The sequence below is a fragment of the Syngnathus typhle genome, linkage group LG10, assembly GCF_033458585.1.
Source record: "Syngnathus typhle isolate RoL2023-S1 ecotype Sweden linkage group LG10, RoL_Styp_1.0, whole genome shotgun sequence".
Lineage (NCBI taxonomy): Eukaryota > Metazoa > Chordata > Actinopteri > Syngnathiformes > Syngnathidae > Syngnathus > Syngnathus typhle.
In genome coordinates this window covers 9,988,172-10,005,000 of record NC_083747.1, presented here as the reverse complement: position 1 = coordinate 10,005,000, position 16,829 = coordinate 9,988,172, and the positions used below count along the sequence as shown (strand labels likewise).

At 39.1% G+C, this 16,829-nt stretch overlaps 1 protein-coding gene and 1 long non-coding RNA gene across 5 annotated transcripts in view; one reads left to right on the top strand and one right to left on the bottom strand.

The window, feature by feature from the left end:
- Nucleotides 1–4,340: 4,340 nt before the first annotated feature.
- Nucleotides 4,341–12,330, bottom strand: LOC133161552 (uncharacterized). The gene is made up of 5 exons (XR_009716087.1): nt 12,211–12,330; nt 10,592–10,679; nt 8,820–8,966; nt 8,128–8,190; nt 4,341–5,310 (listed from the first exon to the last, which is right to left on the bottom strand). It is a non-coding gene; the product is annotated as an uncharacterized LOC133161552 (long non-coding RNA).
- Nucleotides 11,359–16,829, top strand: part of LOC133161395 (zinc finger protein 236-like) — a 22,677-nt gene continuing 17,206 nt past the window's right edge. Inside the window, exons 1-8 of one of the 4 annotated variants that reach the window (XM_061289864.1) lie at nt 12,956–13,089; nt 13,483–13,617; nt 13,698–13,742; nt 14,013–14,177; nt 14,256–14,431; nt 14,633–14,763; nt 14,839–15,011; nt 16,042–16,164. In XM_061289864.1, the coding sequence (XP_061145848.1) occupies nt 13,722–13,742; nt 14,013–14,177; nt 14,256–14,431; nt 14,633–14,763; nt 14,839–15,011; nt 16,042–16,164 (789 nt within the window). In that variant the 5' untranslated portion in view covers nt 12,956–13,089; nt 13,483–13,617; nt 13,698–13,721. Of the gene's footprint in view, nt 11,542–12,952; nt 13,090–13,482; nt 13,618–13,697; nt 13,743–14,012; nt 14,178–14,255; nt 14,432–14,632; nt 14,764–14,838; nt 15,012–16,041; nt 16,165–16,829 lie in introns of those variants that run through there. The other 3 variants (XM_061289866.1, XM_061289862.1, XM_061289865.1) reach the window with 3 other exon arrangements.

The window sequence follows — 16,829 nt, the reverse complement described above, 5'->3', positions numbered from 1 at the left end:
GATAATATGCAGCCACAAATCATATTCAATACACAGGATGTGGAAACAACAGAGACAATCCTCTTTCATCTTTAAAAAAAAATGCAAACGCAATATGGGTGTCAAGGAGGAGGCAACAACAGCCACTTGAAACACACACACACACACACACTATCACAGGTGGAATTTTCTAATCAAATGGCATTCCATGTGTGTACTATACCTTTTCAGTTCAAATAAGAATGTGATGTTTATTATTAGGAAAAACAGGAAATTAGCTGTAGTTTAACCTTGACAGACATGATTTGTTTTACTGGTGACAATGACCCTTTCACATACAGCTGTCACAAGGCAAGTAAAAAATACACCCTAGGTGAAGCCTGGTACTGTACATCACATACAGGAAAGACTCTGTGTGTCCTCACATTTCAAAGAGAGTGTGTGTATATGATGAAGGGCAAAAAAGCTAGAGTAATTATTGTGTACATTCATGGGCCACAAATATAGGGTTCCACTGAGAGGCCTTGGAAACCTTTGAAATGAAAAACAAGGGTTAGGGTTACAACAAAACGGACCAAACATTACACAAGAAAATATTAAATGTAATTCCATATTGAATGTCATAACTGTATTTAATCTTCTTATGTGAGGCAAGGGCATGCAATGATTCTTTGCGTTGATGGTCCCATATTAGAGGAGCGTGTTTTCCGTCATGAATGATGGTGTCATAATTAACTCTATGCCCTGAACATGTCTGACATTGTGCCTGACATTGAATTTGCTGATAGACAACTGCTCAGAGGCATGTGATGAGAATGCTAGGGAAGCTACTGAGGCCATGCACCATATGATATTGATTATCTTTTGTTGGCCTATCTGTGCAGCTCCTTGCCCAAAAGGAATTAGCTCGTATTATTGTTTAAAGTGAAGTGCTATTACTCAAATTGGTTGAAGTGAAGCATAGCATTTCCTCACTGGATTTGACCACATCATGTGGAGCAAATTGAATGAGATGATCTGTTTCTATCATGACCTTTTGAATGGAGTTTAAATTAAAATGATCATCTGATGCATTGTTTCTATGGCCACTTAAAATATTGATCCGTAACTCTTTTGGGCAGAACAAATTATTCTGACATGCAGAGCGACCAAATACTATACTGGAAATACAGTAGTAGTAGAAGAAGCTATAGCGACTTCTGTATCAACAAAACATTGCTCCATCAATTTCTACTTTAAACGTTGGCACTAACATGTTCATCAAAATCTTCACCAATCACAACTTTCTGCCTGAGGAGCTCTGAACCGCTTAGTCTAGCTCCTTCTTGAATTCTTCTTTCGCTTCTAATTCATATCCTGCCCGAGGGTCATAGCATCACCACTAATTACATTAAAAATAAATACAAGGCTGATTTCAAGAGTCTCAAAAGTCTCATCACTTTACTGTCATACTTAACTCACTCCTCCTTTCAGATAACTCCTACTTATTTCTCTCAGCATCAACACTATGGTAAAAAATTCTGAACCATCATAAGCCCTAAGCCTTACTGCATGTCCACCTGCTCTACTAAACGCGCAGTATAGCTACTTTTGTCCAAATCATAATTTCCTGTTATAGTCCCAACATTAAAAATCCCTTCATTCAGTTTAAGGTTCTGTGTTATATATATTTTTTTAAACCTATGAACCCACTTTCTTTCTTTCCTTTGTCTTTGACACACAGTAGCTGAATTTCCACTGACACCTTGTGAGGTATTGGCGCTGTTTTTAACCTGAGGCACAACCGATTTGGTACGAAATTCTTTGGATGAAACCTCAGAATTGTTTGTAAATACACAAACACCTCAAGATAATATATTTCATTCTACTTTCAAATTCTACTACCAGAAATGCTTTTTTCCCCCCAGTTCACAGTAAAACAAAAGACAACACATAAATTGTGTGTGTCAATCTTATAATCAGGGTGTGTTGTGTTCATTCTACCGTGTGTTTGACTTTCCTACTCATGCCATAGACAGCTGTTGTTTGCAATGTTCCAAGGGCTCAAACCCACTTTGTAATTAGACTGTCTTAACTGTTAAGAGGTGGGGGGAACAGCACTACCAGCATAATCAGATCCTACCCACCCCCAACCATTTTTAAACACGCATGCACACACACACGCACACATACACACGCACAATACCCTCAATCGAGAAGGCATCAAAACAGCTGACATTAAAATGTGCTCTTTTGAAAGTAGACCTAAGCAGTGTGTCTGTGTGTACGTTCATAATTAGTCAGTTGTCAAACATATGTACAGATCAGTTCATAAATGAAACCTGTTGCCTCAAGAAAAAAAAATGTCAACAACACGCAATCAAACCACAATTCATAAAATCAACGTTACTAATTAAGATGGTCTCAGCTATTATGAGGAAATTCAATCATTCATTTTAATTCAAAGACAAGGTCTTTGAAGGAAGCAATAATAGATGGCAAGGCTGCATATTTCCCCACATAGAGAGGGGGATGGGTGTTTTTGAACTCCTCCTTCTTCCTCTGTCTTTTTGCACTGTCTTTCTCCACATCTTTGTTCAGTGGCTGCCCAACTAAAATAAGCCACCTCTCTCTGAATGAAAGTATAAAAGAATCTTTTGAAAGTGGCTGGAAAGTAGTCAATGTGCTTTTTTTTCACCGGTTCTAATTTGCAGTAGGGCCTACAGCTTTATTTATTTATTTATTTATTTATATAAATTTTAAATTAGAAATCCTCAGAATTTAAGCATAAAGTATGTATTTGATATAGGCCCCTGTTATCCTCATGAGTTTCACACTTTTTATTTTAAATCTGTTTTATAATGCATCTGGTATTGCTACAAACAACTTTTTTACAAGAATTAAGATCATCACGGGCCTTACCTTTTGCACTCTCGTCCATCACTGGAATAATGCAAGTGGCTGTGGTACATCTCTTAATTTAAAACCAATGATGACACACAACAGTATATTTCTTTATCTATATGCAGTGGTCGAGCAGGGACATAGGCAGCCATTCAACACCCCACCTTTGTCCCAGCTCCCTCACAATGCATCCATTCCTCTCACTTTTAAATCACTTAAAAGCATGACAAATGTGCATTGGAAATTCCAGAGCGTCCCCACTGAAAGCGTTTGAAAATCTCACACTCTTCTCTCGTTCAAAATTGCATTGTGCTAACTGGACACACATCTTGGTGAAAATGTGTTGTTTAATTTGCGGACACCCTCAATCTGTAGATAAAATATTTACTGTAACAAAGTACCAGTGACAAGGGTGTCTCTGTAGAATGATGTTATCTGTTTCAGTTGGGGGAGTTGTTGCATTGTGATGTGGCTGATGACATTCACTGTGTCTGTTTACTGGTAAGAAAGGAGTTCTGTGGTTGCAAAGTGATTCCAGAACACTGAAGCTGTTAGACTGAAACCCAAAACAAAGGACTCTTGTCCACAACACTAATCAGATAGAAACTTTTTTTCACAGACTGGGAATTACTGTGTATTTCAACCATGTGATAAGCCATCAGGCATGGTTGCACACTGTTTAGTTGTTTTGGATTTTGGTGACAAAGAAGATATAGGTATGTTTTATGCTTAGTATTTAGCTGGAAACATATTTCACTATGCACAGAGTTGACATTTACAGCATTCCACTTTAAGGTATAGGTCATGACTTCTACAACAATTCTGAATGTTTTGCGTTCCACAATAATTCACGATGTGAAGTAATTTATTATGTTTACCACCACATGAAAAGTAGATTTATTTTTTGGGTGGAACTTATTTGGGTCACTCACAGTTTGTTCTCCCCACTTCATTCCCTGTAACATTTACATAACATGTTACTCACATTTTTGTTATAATCCACTAAGTGCAAGTCAGTCATTGGCCAAATGTCTGCCTCTGCAACGTGACGATACTCCTTCAACTCTGGGTTCTCAACTTTACATTCAATAAGGAAGAGTGTTTCTTTTTTTTTTAATACTTGCCACTCGATAACATATAGGTACAAGCAGATTACTGACATTCTTTTGAAATGCTTACCTTCCTTTATACTGTAACAACATTCTTGCGCATTACAGCTTCTTTTGTTCTTGCCCTAATTATAGTCTTCTTTGGACGCTTAACGGAGAGCAAAACATTCACTTTCTCTGCTGCCCTCCTCCAGAACTCACAACCATCTGACTGACGCAACACATTCTCCATAAATTTTAGAAAATTTGTATTTGTCATGCACACGCGCACACACACACACGTACGCACACACTGCATTTGCATTGCGTTTGCATCTGCATTTGATGAATAACAGTAGTCGACAGAGAAAACATTTTTATTTACATGTTAATGCTACATTCATTTTCCAAGCAGATGTTTTAAAATAATAAATTGGCAGAGAATAAATTCATCTTTTTGTGTATTCAAACTTGCATTACTCACAGCCAGTAGCACTTTAATAGATTCTGACAGTTGGGGAGAAAAATCCAAAGTGTCATCTGTCTCAAAATACAGATACCCCAAATGGTTCAAGAACAGCTTCAAATTTACTCTGGGTGTACTGTTTTAGGGTAAAAATGACAGGGATCATACTGCTGTTTGCTTTCACTCAACTTGCAGCCCAACTGAAAGCATAGTTGCCCGACCAGTATAACTTATCTCAGTTGGCACAAATTCAACTTCTCATCTGAGTAGTATATCAACAAGTGGCTACTATCATTACATGCAACAAACTAGTAAATTGGCCAGCATAAGTTGGTGGTCTGTTAAACATTCCTGTTGGAAAATTTTAGCTGTTATTTTAACGTTATGTTATGTTATGTTATGTTATGTTATGTTATGTTATGTTATGTTATGTTATGTTATAAATAACCACCACCAAACTCTGGTGTTGACTTGCCACTAACTCTTTGTGGTGAACTGTGCGTATCGCTTAAGGTTTTGTTGTTTTTCACCAGCTACCTTGTGCTCTCACATGCCTTCCCTTCCACTGAACTCAAGTATAAGCTTTTTCTCTTCATTTCACTGTTGCTAAAATGAATAAGATCTTCTAAAATGCTTTGATATTAACTAAAAATTTCTCTTTCTAACTTTCCCATTGAGCAAACACCCCAATTTTTACAGCGTGGGAAGACGTGATGGTGTTTTCAATTGAGAGTTGGAATTTAGAGCTTGTGACACTGTACCACGAGAGTTGCGTGCACTCAGGGTTTCTCAGCCTTTTAAATATGGAACAAAACATGTCGTGTTGACATGATTAGCAGATAGCATTAATTTTCTCTGGCTTGTAAGATGCGTCTGCCTTGCTGAGTTGGCAATCTGGTTTCAGGAAGAGAAATGATGAAAATTACAACTCAGAAGTACAATTTATTTTTTGTATAATGTAAATGCAACATTACTCCTCTGTTTTACCAGAGATTTTTGTCTTGTTACTTTTATGCCGTTATGAAACGGAAGGAGACATGTCCGCTCCGTCCCCAGTGCCATCTGCACATATTTCTGGCACACAACGCAGAGGTAAACAATAATAGCAAAACATTTGCAGCTAGGGGTAAACCGTCTGCTTTATTCCTGTGATGAGTGACATGAATATAATGTTTTATTGATGCTAGAGGGTATTACGTCTATTTGTGTCACAGTGTCTGTGCGTCACCGTTTACATTGAGGTATTCAAATCCAGGAGCAACTCCGTCTGCTCACGCATATAAACAGGTTATTCGGAATGTTTCAGGAATAGGAATTTTGACTTAACCCAAGTATTGACTGCATGTAAATGTAGTCTGTGAGGAAACCATGCCAATTTTCTCTTGAGTTTAATGGCATTAGAAAGTGAGAGATAATTTAATTTCTAAAGTGGTAAATTTTAAGTTATTTACCTGTCATTTTAAACATAAACAGCTATAGAAATATGCTGCTATAAAGACTCTAAAGCAGGGGTCCCCAAACTTTTTCCTGTGAGGGCCACATAACCTTTCCCTTCTCTGATGGCGGGCCGGTGGCAGTTTGTAACAGAAAAAGTGTGACGATCGTAGGGGAGCTTAAAAAAATTATTGTTTTCCAGAAAGCCACACATAACCAAATAACGGTTATTTAATAACCCTTTCCAGGTTCTTTACAGAAAAAAAGTCAGGAAACAAATAATAACACTATTAATGAAATAAATAATAACTAAACCCTCTCTGAGTTCTTCACAGAAAAAACAGGAAATAAATAACTAAATAACTCTCTCTGGGTTCTTCATAGAAAAAAACCATGGAACATTAACTTTCTGTTGTGCCATGAACAATCTTAACAGATAAAAGTTCAGCTCAGTTGTCAGAGCAGAACCTCTCTGACACATATGAGCAGTCTCTTAAAGTTCTTGTGTTCCTTCCTTATAATCCTTTTGTAGGTTCCAGTAGGCTTGTAGACACTGCTGTCTTTTTTGTTAAAGTTTGATAGTGCGTCATAGTCTGGAGTAAAATTTGTTGTGGCAATTCTTAGGCGAGATCCGAGGTGTTTGTCCGTTTACCTCGATCTGTGACGGGTAGATGTTGACGTTCATGTGGCTGAACGTCACGTCGCGTACGTCGAGCCAAATTGGCAACTCTTTTAAACGCTCGGCACTGTGTTCACCCTGCTTTACTTGGGCGACATTTTAACGGAAGGATTCCAGGGGAAGGTTTGTGGGTGGCTTTAGCGCAAAACTGCATCTGAAAGCTCAGCGCGCAAATTACAAGAATGCTGTCGTCACAGCCCACGCTCTAAATTCGGGACTGATACAAATAGAGCGCGAGTGCGCCATGTCCGTACACGCACTTGTGAGTGTGCACCGAGCTTTCTGACACGGCTTCCGGTAGTAAATGCGCAGGCGAGCGCTTCCCCATCTACTGGGCAAACGCAGTCATTGCAGGCAAAATGAGCAAAAAAAAAAAAAAAAAAGTTTAATAATACAATTTGTTCAGGGTTGGCGGGCCGGATTAAACGGTCCCGCGGGCCGTATCCGGCCCGCGGGCCGTAGTTTGGTGACCCCTGCTCTAAAGACTTAAGACTCTGGTCACCCCCTGCCGAAGTATGTAGACTTGAGCTCTCATTTTCTTCTTCCTCGCCACATCTTTAAATTGAAAGCATTACACAGAAATTTGATTTTGGCTTCCCTCAGCATTTCTTTCTTCTTATTTACTAATTACTTGCTTTGTACTTGCTTATTTACCGTATTTTTGTCACATCCCACCCCCCCACCCCCACCCCCCCACCCCGCCAAGCAACACACAGAGAAGACATCTGCACAACCTCCACTTCTGCAGACCAAACACACTTGTGTCTTTGTTTGGCCTTATCCCCATTGTCATGTTAATTGCCCATTTGCTCTGTCCCTGCTCACCATCCATCAAAGCGTCTCCCAGTTTTTCATCTCAAACTGCACATCTCTACCTGTAATTAGTTTTGCGTGGGAAAACTATGGATTTACAAAGAAGAAAAAAATATTAGGAAGTCACTGCGGCAGTTCTGGGATTAGCCTTCAACGGTATCTAATTGATCCGGGCAATCATGGGGATGTGGGTTTATGTGGTAGGTGGAAAATGACTACATCCTTGTGCATCATACTTGCAGAAGTTGTCGTGCTTTTACAGCATGCACATACAGATATGTACTGCAGATGCATATAGTACCAAGCAATTGCACAAACATAAGAAAGTGTTATTTTTCTTGCATCTGTGTCTGTATAAATGAGTGGATGAGGTATCTGGTGCTTGTTTTTGTAGTATGTGCATTACGAAACTCACAGAGAAATATCGCTGGTGTGGGCTAAAACCTTGTACCTGCAAAATAGTCACCTTTCAGAAGCCCCCTCCAAAATGGCAAGTTTGATAAACCATTTGCATCATAAAAGAGAGCACTTAAGCTAATCTAGATCAATAATTTGAAATATTATTAATAATAATAAAAATGCAAACCATCTTTAGTGATCTATTGATGTAGCAATTACATTATAAGATAGACTTCCAATTATACTAATTATACTAATTATACTTCACTGTGTCCTATGTGTCCTTTCATTACTGCAAATGTGCACAATCCTTCGAATGTATAAAATGTATATTTTTTTCTCAGTTGTGTGTGTGAAGAGTACAGTATAGATGTGAATGCACTGACCTTTAGTAGCATAAAATGAAAAGAGTCCTCATGCCTTTGGTATTTGGATGGGCTTTTCCTTCGCTGAAGATGGACAGTCATGCATTATTGATTATAAAACACTGCTGCATTGCTATTTCATCTGTCAAGCCCACAGCTATTGTGCTTTATGTTACAGCAGCTCACCTTTGCATTAATGTGTGTGCCTTGGCTGTAAAGTTTTGTTTGTGTAATCCCTATTATCTAGTCTCTCTGCCCGCAGTAACACCTGATGGGGAGCTAATGGTACCTATTATCTATCCCAGTGATTGCCAACCTTTATTGATGAAAGCCATACATTCTAAGGTTGAAAACTCTCACAGCACTCCACCAGACAAAAATGTCATAGGTAGATTAGCAAAAATACATACATTGTTATGAATTATTTCTGGGCCATTTAGGTGAAATTCTATAATTTGCCACGGAACACCTTAAGAACTCTCACGGGACACTAATGTGCCCCAGCACACTCGTTGACAATCACTGATCATCAACCCATTAATCCCCATTTCTATCTACCTACCAACTCACCTGAATACAGTTCGGTTCTGTGGTTTGTATATTACCATAATCTAATCTATTTTATGTTATTGATTTTCTATTGGAAATGGCTGACAGTCCTTTGTGTTCACACACCCCAGCAGCAGCACAGAGAATGTTGCCATGCACGTTACCTTAGTGCTCCTCCCCTGTGGGGATGGTCACAGGGGGAGCTGCCCATGGTGACCGCGGCTGTCACATGCTGTTTTCATGATGCCAAGGAATGATTTGTGGAGCTGGAGTGTGGAGTCTTGACAGCGCAATGGTAAATCATGCCACACCTGGGAGAGGAAACATTGGCAGAATGTGAAATCTTGGTGAACAAGGTCACTCCAGAGGTCATGATGAGATGCCACCTGTCTCTTTGTCATTGCATTTCACAGAGCGGTTGAGTACTGATTAAATTGAGAATGTTACGGCTGAATTTGTTCTTTGTTTGAGAAGAGCATGACTGTCTGTTTGGCTCTATCATCAATATTGCAATAAACTATCCAAACAAAGAAAGAATATAATGCAATTGAGTAACATTGAGGAATTATTGAAATCCATCAGCCACTCATACAGCAGATATCATCCTGTCAAACATCTTTTTTACAGTCTGACCTATGTGTAGTCATGTGTGGAAAAAAAGCTGGCAAGGATGAGTCTGCCTGACACACCGCATGTTTCCAATGCATGAATTTTGCATGTTGTTTGACAAAGCTTTAATGTAGGTTTTCTGGCAAACACATTTGTGACAGTTACATTGATTGATTATTCTTATTCTGAATATGTCAAACGGGAAGAGGCAGTTTAACAGGGAAGGACAATAATTTACAGTTGAGGAAGAGGAAAGGATGACATCATCAATCTTGTTATTCTACAAAATGTAACCAATTTTTTTTTATTTTCAGAGATGAGATTTGAGGCCTTTGCTGCGTAGCATTGAGGAGACGGGGAAGAACACATAATAAACTGCTCATAGCAACTAACTTGTTCACGGAAAACCAAGCCACAAACTTCCTCTTGTTAGCTACAAAAAAGGAAACTGTGTAATGTTTTGTCCAAACAGTTGGTTAATATCTCATCAAAACCAAATTTGTATTTAATTTCCCAACAGGGCTTATTGAAAGGTCTTCAATAAGCAAACAAACATGGGAATTTGGCTAAAACACACCATGTCAGTGAAATAGAATAACCCAGAGGTTATTATTGTTTTTGCTTGTTATAATTACTCTGAATACATGTTATATTTGTGAATACCAGAGTTTAATCAATTTATTCAAGTCATTCTGTATATCTTCTATCTCAAGTCCCCACTCAACAAGCAATGTAAACAACATCCGTTTTGTCAGTCAATTTGCTTGACAGTGGACTAAAGATTACTCAATGGCTCTCTCTGCTGGCAAATGTGGGAAATAAACCACAACATCAAACGTGCCAACAGGAACAATAATCTTCTTCTGAGAACCCAATCCAATAAAACCAGTCTCCCTGCTTTGTTTTGTTTTGAAGTCACCTTATATGAAAGCATTTTATTGTACTCTATCTTTTGCATATAGTGGCTTTCTCGTGAAGTGTGTAGCCTCACTAGACCAAATACAGTAGTAATAATAATAATAATTTTATTCATATACTGCATCACTTTTAAAAATGTGTTCATGAAGTAAAGTGCTTTGATAGAGCAGAAAAACAACCAAAACTTCTAACAAGTGTAGAAACCTAAACAAATAAAAATAACACAGAACTGACTGAAAAAAACAACTGTCTGAAAAGGTTTTTTTTTAATTGATGAGGGAATGATTGAGATGCCTTCAATTTTTATTGTCTTACATCTTCAGCCAGGTTGCTTCAAAGTCAATGTGCCATGATGGAGAATGCTCATGGGTAATTTTAGTTGACCCTTGACTTAGTAACAGGCCCTCACCTGAGGATCTGAGGCTGTGGACTTGCTCATTGACGGGAGGCAGGCTGTTGTAGATTATCAACACATAAATGATTTGGCACCATCGCACCTGTTATAAATATAAAATGTCTAAAAATCAGCAGGATCGGTCAGGGCACAGAAAAGGGAGTGTTCAGTCTTATTTTGTACACAAGGGACAGCTTTTTTTTTTTTTTTCGTGACAAGTCTTGTTTCCTGTTTGCCACAGTTAACACTGTAACAATCACTGTAATAAACTAGCACAATTGCCTTTGGAATTTGTTTCCACATCTATGTGAGTGGATGAGAGATGGAGCGGAGGAACATGACACACAAAACAACTTGGTATATTTGAGGGAGCAAGCAATTGGGAAGTGGAGCGAAAGAAAGAGGCATGAGATAATAAAAATATATGGAATATAATATATTTGGGGGGATTTAGTCAGAGGGGGCACAACATTTATTTGAGGGGGCCAGGCCCCCTCTTGCCCCTGCCTAGACCCGGCTCTGGTGATTATTATTATTTTATTGATTTTTAGGTTCACTGTAATCTTTGCTTTTTAAAGTCTTTCTTTTGATACACCCCCACCCTTCAGATCCATACACCAAAGTCTTGCAGCCTGCACCTTGATTAAAACATTACTTCTCTGTAATCTATTCACATTCAGTTACTTTTGTTTGTGCAATTGTTTTGCCTCTTTGTAGTTTCCACGCTCGTTATGTTTGTAGCGTTAGCGTTTAGAAGAGGAGCAGCCGTAGAAGCATTACAGGAGGTCAAACAGTAGATGTCTCCCTCGTCGCGCAACTGCGCGTCTTCACTGCAACTCCGCACTACAGATGACAGAAACGCCATTTTGAAAGGCAAATTGTTCATAGCACACCCGCTCAGAGAACTGGAACTATGCCGCGGGGCCGGCCTCGCAAACTGAGAGTTAAAAGCAACGACGGAACAGGTAACAAGTGCCAAAATGTAGCGAATAAAAAATATAGATGTTAGTCTGTCCAAAGAAGCCGGTGGTTTTTTAATAAAAACTTCTAGATCGTATCTAATAACACTTAAATGTAGTGTATATAGTCCCCGGATATAGTATTGCGGGTGGGCTTTGCTTTGTGCGGCGAAGGAGTGATTGAGGCGGAATGATATTAATACTATCTCGGTGGCTCTTCTCACTGGCTTCCAGACTGAATCGGTGGCAGAAAGAAGAAGTGCTCTTCCCTAGACGATCGAATTCTACCTTGGTGTTTTGTATTGCACCAGCGTTTGTTAGCTATTTGCCATTAGCACGTTTGTGCTAACTCGTCGTTGCTGCCACAGCTAGCTTAGACGCTAACTTGCACGAATGGTGGCTGTAGTTGTTTCGGTCATGGGAAACAGTCCTACGAGCCCCGGCGAGCCGTAGGTTGTGTGGGAGAGGTTTCACCAAGCATGCATACGTTTCTTTACCCTTTTGTCTGTATTTTAAAGGTCGCATCATAAAAAATGCCAAAGTCTTGCACTGGCGAAATAACTGAAATGGTGACTAAACGTGGCAATCGTCGACATTTAGGACGTAAATTTTGTGACGACTGAAATCTAGACGTGTTTGGTTGCATTAATAAATGCAATTTATTAACGACTATACCTGCTGGATGAACACATGATGCTGCTTTCAGGTGTCAGAAGTTACGCCAGCCACATTTCAAAGGATACTTGTTGAGAATCTAAATACACGTCACCAAGTGCCCATGCTTGTTTTTGTCTGATGAGCTGGGGAGCTACAAAACAACTCAGTACAGTTTATTCCACTCCAGTTTTTGAATGGGCTATACATTATCTGTATCATTAGAAAAGAGCAACAGAATCATAATAATTCCAACACAAATATAATACCAGTGCATAAACTGCTTTCAGTATTCACTTTCATGCCCCTAATGATGCTTTGTAAATTGACAGAATTACCAAACCATTTGGTAAGACAGAATTTGTTTTACATGTGTTTCATCACAAATCTGCTTGCTTTAATGGGCCACGTTATGAGCGTCATGGCAACTAAAGTTCACTGACTTGGCTCAACCGATCAAGTTCAAATGTCATTTGATCAAATCAACAGAATTTAAGTTTATCTACTTTAACTGATCAGTCATCATTGAGCTCTTTCCTGCGCTGCATACATTTTTTTGCATGTTACATTGAATCCTTCCATAAGAAACGCCTTGAACACAATGAAGACAAGAAAGGGTCAAATATTAAATTAAATATTCGGTTAGATTTTACACTTCACAAAACACGTGCGCAAATACCTACACAGAAGTAATATGTGAAAGGTTTAAGGTCGTAAGGATTGAACTGAGCAAAATGTTTTGTTTTGCCCTTTATTTTTGATGCAGATGCTAATGAAAATAAGGCAGAAGGTTTCAATGATGGTGAATTCAAGGATAAGAAGTGCACAATATGTTCACAAATATTTACCACAGAGAGCCAGCTGCAGAGGCATCTTCGTGAGCATGAGGTCAATGACAAGGTAAGAGGTTAAGATCTAATGTATTGATAACGCACTATGAAGGTGATCAATACCTGTCGGAATATTAGCATAGATGGTTAGAGTTTTAAGTCTAGGTTTTTTACTTCAGTAAAATGGACAACATTAAAACCTTCAGTTTTTGGTTGATTGCAATTATGCACGGGGTAATTGGGCAATTTTGACTAAACAGCTCTTTTTATATCATGCTGTATTAAAAGCCATGTATTTCATACCGTGGAAGTCGACCCCAAATCTCTTGATCTGTGATAAATCAGGTGTAATAATGTACAGCCTGATTATCATAATAAATAATGATTATAATTCATACTTATTAGTGTGTTAGTATGTCTGCTACTAAGGATGATAGACTGAAAAGAAATGTAAATGCTACAGAAGTCACAAGTTATGAGGGAGCATGCTATTGGCATGCTGACGTCTCCAAAGAAATTTCAGAGAAATTTGCAGTTCATCCAACCGGCCTTACAACTGCACTGTACCTCCTCCACATCCCGTATCTTTACCTCAAAGGTCAGCAGAGACCAGTACTCAAACCGCTATCCTGTACAAACAATTGAACATAACCAACACATTTCTGCACCGACTTTTAGATCATCTGAGGGAAGTTCATCTGCATGCTTGCCGTCCCCATCAAGGTCTGAGCCTCACTGCAGTTTGTTGTGTGCAAATGCCCACATTCAGACAGCATGTAGTGTGTCGTGTGGGTGAGGGGTTTACTGATATCAAAGTGGGTTGAGTGGCCCATGATGGCGGTTGGGTTAAGTTATGGACAGGAATGATCAATATCAAGTTCCTGTAATGAGCAGCTTTAACCTTAAACCCGCAACAGCATGAGATGGGTGCATTGCAGGGACTAATCTTGTGAAATATTACGCAACATTATGTCTCTCTGCTCTTCTTCCCAGCCTCATCGTTGTGACCAGTGTCCACAGACATTTAATGTGGAGTTCAACCTCACACTCCACAAGTCCACTCACAAAACCTCTGACTTCACCTGTCCTGTATGCAATAAAAAGTTCTCCCGCATTGCCAGTCTCAAATCCCATACTATGCTCCACGAGAGAGAAGAGGTAGGTCCAACAATGCAGCAAATTGGTGAATATAAACCCAGTTATAACAAATCTTATCTCCACTTTCCTACGTTTCAGAACCTGATCTGTGCAGAATGTGGGGATGAGTTTGTTCTTCAGAGTCAACTCTCTCTTCACTCAGAGGACCATCGCAAGGAGTTGTCCGGCACTGTCTATACCTGCAAGAACTGCGGGAAGGAGCTCAAGACATCTGCACACCTTAAGGAGCACATGAAGTGTCACATTAAAATGAGGTTAGGACGCTTCAATAAATAAATAAAAAGTAATGTTAAAAGTCAAAGGACTTTAGCCTTCTTCCAAAATAATAGAAACTGTCAACACTGCTGTTTTATCATACTAACACATTGTTTTAACAATTGTTAAGTTCATGAAAAAAAAAAAAATTCCACAGGCTCTCCAAATTTTAACCCATTATTTATTACCTTTTATTATAGGCCGCTGTCATCTAGCTCCAGAAATTACAAAAAAAACATTGATCGCAGTGGGTTCACCAACAGTTGCCATCACTGTGGAAAGGCATTCAAAAAGCCCAGCCAGCTTGTCAGACACATACGCATACACACAGGTAAGCGGTACATGCAGAAAAATATTCTCCTGTTGCCTGCTACAGCTTAATGTGTCTCACCTCGTCTTCACTCAGGTGAAAGGCCCTTCAAGTGCACACATTGCAGCAAGGCTTTCAACCAGAAGGTGGTACTGCAAACTCACATGGTGAGACATACTGGGGAAAAGCCTCATCTCTGTATGTTCTGCCCAGCATCTTTCTCTCAAAAGGGGAACCTACATTCCCATGTACAGAGGGTTCATTCAGAGGTAAGAGAGTAGCATCGTAAGTTTGGGATGTTTTGACTGATAAAAGTAATTGGTGAATGTTTAGCAGTTGCATTTTTAGATGCAAATGTCGCTTAATCAAGCAGTCTTTACCAACTTGTTCTACATTACAATTCAGAGGGCTATATATCTATTGCATGCATGAAATTTCAGAGAACCTGCATGCATGCATGCGTGCGTGCGTCCATCCATCCATCCATCCATCCATCCATCCATCCATCCATCCATCCATCCATCCATCCATCCATCCATCCATCCATCCATCCATCCATCCATCCATCCATCCATCCATCCATCCATCCATCCATCCATCCATCCATCCATCCATCCATCCATCCAACCACCCTTCCACCCACCCAATGATAGCAGCTCCGATAAAGTCCAATTTTAAAGGGGCAAATAATATAAGGCCAACAGTCTTAGCTGTGACGGTCACAAAATTCCAATCTGAGTTTAATGAATAATGACACTCAGATACAGCCTTTTTTGTTTCACATTTATTTTCAGTATAGTACTTATAGAGATTTCATTGTTCTTTTCCTACTCCACATTTTACTCAGGGGCTTTTCATCACCTATGGATTTTCTGACCTTCTACTTTATACAGCTTTCATATTTGACATCTATTTCCTCACAGCTCTTATCGTTCGTTGATCCAACGTCATGATTGCCACTACTTTGTCCTTCACAAAGATGCTTTCATTGTCATCTGTCAAGGGGGTACTTGGCTGGCTCTCAGTCGTATAGGCATCTTGCCAGTATATCTTTCACCCAGTTTCCACATCCGCATGTTCTGACTTATAAGCATCGTCATACCTCACTCCTTTACATTGAAATTAAAATGGTACAATCGGTATTTGGCAATTTAGGAACAAATATCTTGTGAATATGGAATTGGTGTTTTGTAACTGCATAGCGTGTACAATACGTATATAAATCAAATCAGCCACAAAATGTGACCCACTGTCATAGAGCTGTCATATAATGTATGTATGTAATGTATTCTTTTGTAGGTGAAAGGTGTGCCATTGTTTCCCTGTATGGACTGCAGCTGTGTTTTTAAGAAGCTGGGCAGTTTGAATGCACATATTGGCAAGATGCACATTTCTGTCATGGATGTACCTTCCAGCACTTTGGTAATCAAGCACAGTATGTTGAGCGGTGGTACTTTAAGCCTTTGTTACTACCAATTAACAAATAATTTCTTGAAAACAGACACCTTTTCTAACGTTTGGGCTGTCATTTTGTTAGATGCCTTTTGTGGCATAAAAAGCAATCTGATTTTTCTCCACTGTTTTGGAATCCAACCTAGTACACACATAGACAATATTGTTGGTTCCTCTCTGTTAATGAAAGAAAACACCACAGTAGTCAAACAAATCTGACAAAGCAATCAATAATTAATGTAGGAAAATAAACAAATGAAAATCAGACACTGGTTTTTAATTGTGGTTCAACAGAAGTAAAAAGTGTGAGTCCTGGACATAAATGATTGTACCCTTAACCATATATTTTGTTGCACAAACTTTAGAAGCAATCACTGCACATACATATTTTGTAACTTTCAGTGAGATTCGGCACATTTCAGTCAGTTTACTTACTATTTTGGCCCACTCTTCATAAGCAAACTGCTCCAGCTGTCTCACCTGCCACGTTTCAGCTCCTTCTGCAAATATTCATTAAGATTTAGACTAAACCTAGTTGCTAGCACTTAACGCCCTGCAATATTTCTTCAGCCATTTCTTATTGCTGCGCTACATTGATCTGTCACTGTGACCTTGCTCAATACACTATGTATTGT